The sequence below is a fragment of the Myotis davidii genome, unplaced genomic scaffold, assembly GCF_000327345.1.
Source record: "Myotis davidii unplaced genomic scaffold, ASM32734v1 scaffold575, whole genome shotgun sequence".
Lineage (NCBI taxonomy): Eukaryota > Metazoa > Chordata > Mammalia > Chiroptera > Vespertilionidae > Myotis > Myotis davidii.
In genome coordinates, this window is record NW_006290306.1 from 5,745,367 (window position 1) to 5,754,197 (window position 8,831).

The window sequence follows — 8,831 nt, forward strand, 5'->3', positions numbered from 1 at the left end:
TCCCCTGTCCCATTTACTACTGTATCCGCAACCACTAGGACAGTGCTGGGAATACAGTAGGTGCTCATAAGGCATGTCTTGAATGCCAGCATGCATTATCAACCTGCAAATTAAGTCCCTAGACTCTCTCCTGGCACATCAAAGGCCTTTCAATAAATGAGCATTCTTTCCTAGTTAGTCTATGGGTACAGTTATTTGGGCTCCAGTCTAAAGATTTCAGTAAATGATGAAATTGGTGTTGTGACCTAAAATGCTCAGAATTAAACAAACCAAAGCAGCAACAAGAAATAAATTCAGTTCTCATAAAGTTACTCACACCTTTTATAAACAAGTTTTAGTTCCTTCCAGTCGATAAAACTGCTCATCCTCTGACCACGAGAGAGCACAATCTGAACAACCTCCCGGGTGATCTTCTTCCTTTCCTTGTCAGAGAGAGTTGTGTACCATTTCTGCAGCCGTAATTTCCCTTGTCGACTGAAAAGCAATATGAAATGTATCTATAACAAAGAAGGGACAGAGAAAAAACAGACCTTGGTCAACCAAATCATTCTATGTAGACACAAATGTTCAGTGGCCGGGTGTACAAAGGATTATAATTCTGAACCAATGAAAAAAGGCTTCCCAGCCTGAAAACAATGCCCTCTCTGAAATTACCTTTAGCCCATAAGAGAAACAAAGAAATGTAGACACCACATAATTTATTTATATTATAGGGGAAAGATAAGTTATTTTTAAAATTCCTCTTATGAGTCACAAATGCAGGATAGGGAGAAATATATATCAAGGAAGTACATAATTCTTTTAAGAACACATTAAATTTGTCCTTCACAAGCAAAAAGAAAATGCTAAGAACAGTGGAAGAGTTTACTTTAAAAGTTATATCCTAGTTCCATATAACTACTATAGACACACAATGATAGAGAAATAAAGAAGTAAGGGAAAGAAATGAGGATGAAGCAAGGGGTGAGAGTGAGAAGGAGACCATATTTTGTCATTAAAATATTTTTATGGCCCTGACTGGTTTGGCTCAGTGGATAGAGCGTCGGCCTGCGAACTCAAGGGTCCCGGGTTTGATTCCAGTCAAGGGCATGTACCTTGGTTGTGTACCTTGGCAGCTGATAGATGTTTCTCTCTCATCGATGTTTCTAACTCTCTGTCCCTCTCCCTTCCTCTCTGTAGAAAATCAATAAAATATATTTTAAAAAAATATTTTTATGGTTTTTTAATTGATTTTTTTAATCTTTAATTTCTTTATTGGTTAAGGTATTACAAATGTAATTGATTTCTTAGACAGAAAGGAAGGGAGAGGGATAGAGAGATAGAAATGTTAATGAGAGAGAAACATAATTGATTGGCTGCCTCCTGCATGCCCCCCACAGGGGATTAAGCCTGCAACCCAGGCATCTGCCCTGATCAGGAATTGAATTGGTGGCCTCTTGATTCCTGGGTCGACGCTCAACCACTGAGCTACACCAACTGGGCCATATACTGTCATTTTAAATAAAAGTTGTACATACTTAAGGTGTACAACATGATTAATACATGTGCGTAGTGAAGTGATTACTACAGTCAAGCTAATTAACATATCAACTCACATAGTTACCATTTTTGTGTGTGTAATGAAAGCACTGAAATATACTCTCTTAGACACTCCAGCACTCAATACAGGGTGTCCCAAAAAACATATACACACTTAGAATAATTATTAATTCCAATGGGTTAGATCTGAAAAGAAATATGAAATTAGTTATCAGATTTTAATAGTGTATACATGGGGGGTGGGGGGACACCCTGTATACTGAGAACTAAAATAGTTAATTTTTAAAACTGTTTACAAATACAATATTTAACTCCTTTTATTGAAAAGGTTTGGCTCTGAACATCATGGCATAAGTCATACAAACTCAATAGGTGGTAATGTCTAAGGGCCAAAAGAAACCAGGCTTTCCTCAGAGCTTCCCCTATCCCCAACCTATAGAATTTGAGGTCTTCTTAATAAACTATCTCTGCCTTAGAAAGGAAACATATGTTTTAACAAGGTCTTGAAGACCAAGACATGGCAAATAAAGAAAAAGCAAGTTACAGAGCTCTATATGCCTACTAGCTTTAAGAAAAATTACCCTCAGTCTGGAATTTTAAATATTTACTTAGAACACAGCATTTTCTTAAATAACAATTTCACTATCAGAGCAGGTATAGGTAATCCAATAAAGCAACACAATTACTATTTTCTAAGAATCATATTAAGAAAGGTGTTTTTGCTTCTAAGGATATCTATATATATAAAAGCGTAAGCGACCATTATGACCAGACAATGGTATGACCAGCTAGTCGCTATGATGTTCACTGACCACCAGGGGGCAGACGCTCAATGCAGGAGCTCCCCCCTGGTGGTCAGTGTGCTCCCACAGTCAACCTCCCGTGGCCAGCCAACCTCCTGCAATCCCTCCCCGAGGCAGGCCGGCCTGACCAGGACTGGGCTAGGTGACCCCCATCGACCCCAATCGCCAGCCAGGCCGAGGGACTCCACCCATGCACAAATTTGTGTACTGGGCCTCTAGTATAATCATAAAAGTGGCATTCTAAAAGTACAAAGCAGAATGGTGATAGAATAAAACCTCAGAATCTTAAAAACAAGCCCCTTTTTGGATAATCACCAATGGATAAGAGTATTCCGTCTGATGTTTGGTGAATAAGCAGATTTTTGTTAGAGAAATGAAATCCACACATTTTCTTAATGTTCACTTTGCATTTACTGACAGAAAGTTTTCTTCTTCCCATTTAATCTAATCTCTTCAAAATCAGTTTAATCTAAATCAGTTAAAATTAAATGGATTTTCCCTGATTTTATCCAGAAAGTGTATAAAGAGACACATCACTATCCTTCGAATAACAGGTAACTTGGAAAATTTGAAGATAGCCTTTACGTATAGCCTGAATCTTTTCCTTCCAGAGAAATAACCCTGGTTTCATGTCTTCTCCTTCTTGGTTCTATTTTAAGATGTCAAAGTCATCACGGTTGCAATTCTTCCATATTTCTCCATAGGCTTTATGTTCCTTTTAATTTGGGGCACTCAGACCAATGCCAAAGTCCCAGCGAGAGGCTATAACTATTGCTGAGTTGAATTATAGAACACTTTCTAGTTCCTCTATTTGCAACCTTCACTCAAGAACAGGTGCCTATCTTTTTAAACTTGGATCAACAATGGAGAACAATAAACAGGGAGTATTTTTTTTCATTCTAACAACAAATTCAAAGGGAAAGGATAATCAGGGACATAATACACGTATCCATGAGCCCATACAAAATATAAAAATGCATTCCATATTCAAAAGAAGCAACAAATAGGTTCAAGTTTATCCAGCAATTGCACTGCATGAGACAGTGTTGAAAGACTTGGATGTCTCAGGTCCTGTTCTGGTGCATGGTGTCTGTTACATCTCCCCCAGATTTAACAGCTCGAGAGACTGGGCAGAATGAATCCCCGTGATTCACAAGAGTCATCACCTCCAGCAATTGATTTCATCCAATTTATCAACTTAGTCCTTCAAGGCAGATGTTTCAAGAGGTTAATCAAATGCCATTTTTGATTAGCATTCGCTTGAGAGCAGGAAAAAAGGCAATTGGGTGGGCTTTCTTCAATAATTACAAAGAGCCAGGTTACATTCGAGTTGACGTCATCAACAAACTTCATCTGACTTCAGAAAACAACCACTGGACATTTCCTTTCAATAATGTCGCTGAGAAGAAACGGGTAATGGAGAGACTGGTAATACCTGCAAACACCAGCTCCAGAAATAACCAGAAAATCCAATGAAGTTGATCGAGCCAGCTTGACTTCTTACATTTGGCCAAAATGCTCTGGCCTCAACTGGGCATCCCACTGCACCACTTTCTCCCATCCCTGTCCCAGAAGGAACCACATATGTCAGCAGCCCTTTTGAGGGGTCTGGTTCTGCCCCACATGATCCCTCAGATCCAAACACGTAAAGTTAATCCAAGCACTCCTTGTCCTGAGTACCCCCTACAACAATGCTTGACCTTACTGGGCACAGCCCAAAATTCTCACCTTGATCCAGAGCAGAAACAGGCTGTTTTCTTCACCATATATTTCTGAAGCATGTCTAGGGAGGTGCCATTAAGCCTTTGAAGGAAGCACAAAGCAGACCAGTACCTACGTATTTGGGCTGCTGCTCCGAGCCAGTATTAATTAGCATCTTCCTTCCTTTTTATATTTATTTTTTCTCTCAATTTTATTTTGTATTGGTTTCAGGTGTACACCTTGTGGTTAGACAATCATAAATTTTACATAGTGTTCCCAGGATAGTTCCAGTACCCCACCTGGAGCCAAACATAGTTATTACAATATTATTGACTATATTCTCTATGCTATACTTTATAACCCTGTGACTACTCTGTAATTATCAATTAGTACTTCTTAATCCCTTCACCTCTTTCACCCACCCCCTAACCCCCTTCCCTCTGGCAACCACCAGTTTGCTCTCTGTATCTATGAGTCTGTTGCCATTTTGTTTGTTCATGTATTTGTTCTTTGGATTCCACATATAAATGAAATCATGGAATTCGTCTTTCTCTGACTCACTTATTTGACTGAACATAATACCCTCTAGGTCTATTCATACTGTCACAAATGGTAAGATTTCATTCTTTTTTTATGGCTGAGTAACATTCCATTGTGTAAATGTACTACAGCATTTTTATCCACTGGTCTGTTGATAGGCACTTAGGTTGCTTCTGTGTTTTGGCTATTATAAAAAACACTGCAATGAACATAGGGAGGCCTATACCTTTTGAAATTAGTATTTTGGGTTTCTTTGGATAAACCCCCAAACGTGAAATCACTGGGTCATAAGGCAGACCCACTTTTAATCTTGTGAGTAAACTCCATACTATTTTTCATAGTGGCTGCACCAATCTGCATTCCCACCAACTAGCATCTTCCTTCCAGTTGAAGATTAACAACGAACGCCTCCAATAGCAGCTTTGGTTCTTAATGTTTGAAAATCTCCCTGCTCCTGACCTGAATCCATGTAGTGGACCCACAACCAGCTTCCAAGAAGAGGGGTATCCAGGACTCTTTCGTGTCCCAACACTGTCACACCATGAACACCCCCTTTTCAGAACTAGCTTATATTTCAGGATCCGAGCTGCAAATAAAAATACACAGACTATGTCCCTTTCCCCGAATCCCATCAACCTGACAGGCCCTTCCTCTAGTGGTCAGACCCCATGATACATCACTTAAAGGACCCTATTGCTAGGGTCCTTACCAACTTTGCCCCTTTTCCAACTTCTGCCACCGCTGCAAATTCCCAGCCCAGACAAGCCCCTCCACTCTTGTCTTTGCTTCTCTATTGAGACAGCAGGCACTTTGTCGATTGGTACAACCATAAATCTATGCTGGTCCAGCTCAGCTGAATCACCAGTGTTACTTAGAAACTTTCCAGATACCTCTTCATGTAAAGGGTCACTAAGCAAAACCCCCTTTTATTTCCTACACAGGTTATTCCAGGTCACCACCCAAATCCCTCATATTCCCCATTTCCATCCTCACTCCCTAACTCTCAGAAAAAAAGCCAAGAGGACAAACACCGTTCTGTGGGATTTCCAAGCTCCTCCCACACCTGGACACCCATAGGCACAAACTTGGTCACACCCACCCTCAGCTGATTTATTTTCTTCCTGTCAGGGAGCACATCACCTCCTGCCCTGGCTCTCCACTCTCACCTACCTCTTCAGGAACCCAGATTCTCAGTCTGACACTGCCAGTCTCGGCTCCTATCTTTTGAGACTCCTCACATGTAGATGTTGAATAACTAACCCCCTCTCATCTTGAAATCAATGGCCTTCTCTAGGATTCCAATCTTCCCCAAAGGTGACTCAGCGGTCAGTCTCAAGTGTCCAAATGTGCCCATGCCTATATACCCAGTAAGTCTACTTTTAAAATATTTTTTAAGGCGGTGCCTTAATATGAAGGTACATATTTGAGCATTAGATGTTTACTGCAGGTCTTTATAGTAACACACACACACACACAAAATAAATATATAAAACTGGAAACTGCCTAAATTGCCAATAGCAAAACAAATTTAAATGGTATTTGTTAAAGGATTTTAATAAGTGACAATGCCTATGGTATAAGGTAACTTTAAAAAACCCAGAATCTAAAATAGTACACAGGCCTGGCCAGTGTGGCTCAGTGATTGAGCGTCAACCTATGAACCAGGAGGTCACAGTTTGATTCCCAGTCAGGGCGCATGCCCGAGTTGCAGGCTCCATGGGGCGGGGGGGGGAGCGGCGGCGTGCAGGAGGTAGCCAAGCAATGATTCCCTTTCATCATTGGATGTTTCTATCTCTCCCTCCCCCTTCCTCTCCGAAATCAATAAAAATACATATATTAAAATATATTTTAAATAAAATAGTACACAGAATATTATAGCAACATTATAAAACTATACTTGCCTAGAAATTATATAAAGGAAATACACTGAATTGTTCATTATGTTTATCTTGGAATAGTTGAATTATAAATGTCATTTTCTTCTTTGTACTTGCCTGGATTTTCCAAAATTCATATGTGTGATTCTTTAATGAGGAAAAATGCTTAATGAAAATAATAGCAAGTTCAATAAAAATCAGTCAACATTCTATCTAAAGACCAAGTACTACGTAAATGTCCAAATGCTTTGAACAAATAAATTTATACCTCAAGGAAATTGCTCTCTACTCAGGAGATCCTGTGGTTCTGTAACCAGACAGACTGGTTCACAGCCTATCTCCTGGCCACACGACAATGGAGGTAGGCGGAAGCATAGAGAGCAGGTAAGGAATGATAAAAACTATCATGGTTGCTGTGTTCAGATGGGGGAGCCCTAGTAATCATTTTTCTCTAATTTCCAAACAATCCCTAATTTTAGGACAATCACATATATTAAGGGTATGTGTTTCAAGAAACTTTCGTTTCAGTTGCATGTACTTCTATTGGACATTGGTGTAAGATGCATTTTTTTGAGGTTTGTTCTGGCTAAAAGGAGGAGGAGAAGGAGGAGGAGGAGGAGGAGGCAAAAGAGGAACAGGAGAAGGAGGAGGAGCAAGAGGAGGAGGGGGAGGGAGAAGAGGAAAAAGTCATTTGCTTAAGCCTTCAGGAATCTATCCTATTACAGACTGTACCAACATTCCCATGATGGAAATCTGAGCTGCCAGACTACAAGTGTCCCTGAAGTCATTTATATATGTTCTTAGCATGAAGGTTCATTGACAACCTGCCAATCCTCAAGTTTAGTGACTCTCTGAAACAAGCTTGTTACCTGCCAGAAATTAAAATGTCAGCTATTTAAAATTTCTTACATGCCATCCAGCCAAAATGGTGCATATGAATCCCTGTTTCAGATTAATCCCAAAGCATGTCAGGCATCCATCATGAGGCCAAGCCACATCTGGGTCTGGGGGTAGAGGGCAGTGGAGCAACTTGGTGGTTAAGTGGGAAGACAGTGCTAACAGGCAGATTGAGAGCCTGCATTTGAATCCTGGCTCTGTCGTTTATGAGCTAAATAGACCTGGAAAATTACCTGATCTTTCTGGACCTCAGTTTCCTCACCTGTAAAATGGGCATGACAATAGTAATGATGTCAGTAATGCTGAAGGATGTAATGTGCGTGTCAACTTCTTAGTGCATATCCGGCACAGAGTGAGCTCAAAATAAAGACTTGCTATCACTAATATATCATCGAGAAGACTGTCCCACCATTTATACTCCCATTTATCTTCATAGGGATAAGAAAAAAAAAAACCCCGTTGCTTCCTCCTTGTGAATCACTCCACTCCTCCTCCATCACCTTTCACCAAATGATTCCATGTTCTGATAGGAAGTGTGCCTGACAGCCATTTAATAGGTACCCAGAAAAGCATTCTGCTGATTTCTTCGGGTAATAAACCATTCAATTTCTAGCTGACTTGCTACCTTGTCTCGCTAATCACCTGGCCTCATCACCACCTTTTCAATGCTTAAAGAATGAGTTTATAGACAACCCAAACTTGCAGGGGTCATTGAAGTTACTTTCTTTCTTTTGACTGCTAACCAGTGGTCTTCTAATCAAGGATTTATTCATTCTCTCTAAGTTCCCTGTAAGGTGTTTACTTTAAGGTTCCCCATTTTTCATTCATGGGTGTGCGCGGTTCTGATGTATCTATAATTGGGTGGCAGCAGTTACTGTTTTCATTTTCACTGTTCACCTCCCCTCCGGACTCTGCTTGAACCGCATCACTCCTCCGTGGGGACCTTTCTCTCTCTTCCCCCACTGGGTTCTATTCATGAGCAGGTGGCCCAGTGGGAATTACAGGGTGGGTGTGGCTCCTAACCTGCTGTCTGCTTCCCTCTCTGTTTTGTATCTGTGAAATGAGACAGCAAGGTCACATATCAAATACTTTTCATGGCCGAGGCAGAGACAGGTAACATTTTAAATGAGGGTAAAGGTTCAATGTAATAAAATAGGGTTGTAAGAGAGTCAAACTGTAAATCACAAGTTCCAACTAAAGAAACAGCCATAATTCAGCCATAATACGGTGTTGCCAAGAGAAAAATATCAGCCAGTATAGCCAGATCTTCCAATTTTTTATACCCAAAAGAAGCCTGAAATCTGAATGGTTATGTAAAACATTGGGATTATTTAAATGCTGGGAATCAATAATCCTATATAATAAAATCATAATATGCTAAGTGTCCGACCAATCAGTGGACCATTTGGTTGACCACTTGACCAGTCACTATGACGCACACTGACCACCACGGGGCAGATGCTCTGACCAATAG

At 40.4% G+C, this 8,831-nt stretch overlaps 1 protein-coding gene across 1 annotated transcript in view; it reads right to left on the reverse strand.

Moving 5' to 3' along the window:
• Nucleotides 1–3,695, reverse strand: part of AP1S3 (adaptor related protein complex 1 sigma 3 subunit) — a 16,217-nt gene extending 12,522 nt beyond the window's left edge. Inside the window, exons 1-2 of the mRNA XM_015563694.1 lie at nucleotides 3,666–3,695; nucleotides 319–497 (exon numbers count right to left, since the gene is read on the reverse strand). Of these exons, the coding sequence (XP_015419180.1) occupies nucleotides 319–497; nucleotides 3,666–3,695 (209 nt within the window). The remainder of the gene's footprint in view (nucleotides 1–318; nucleotides 498–3,665) is intronic.
• Between the last annotated feature and the right edge of the window lie 5,136 nt (nucleotides 3,696–8,831).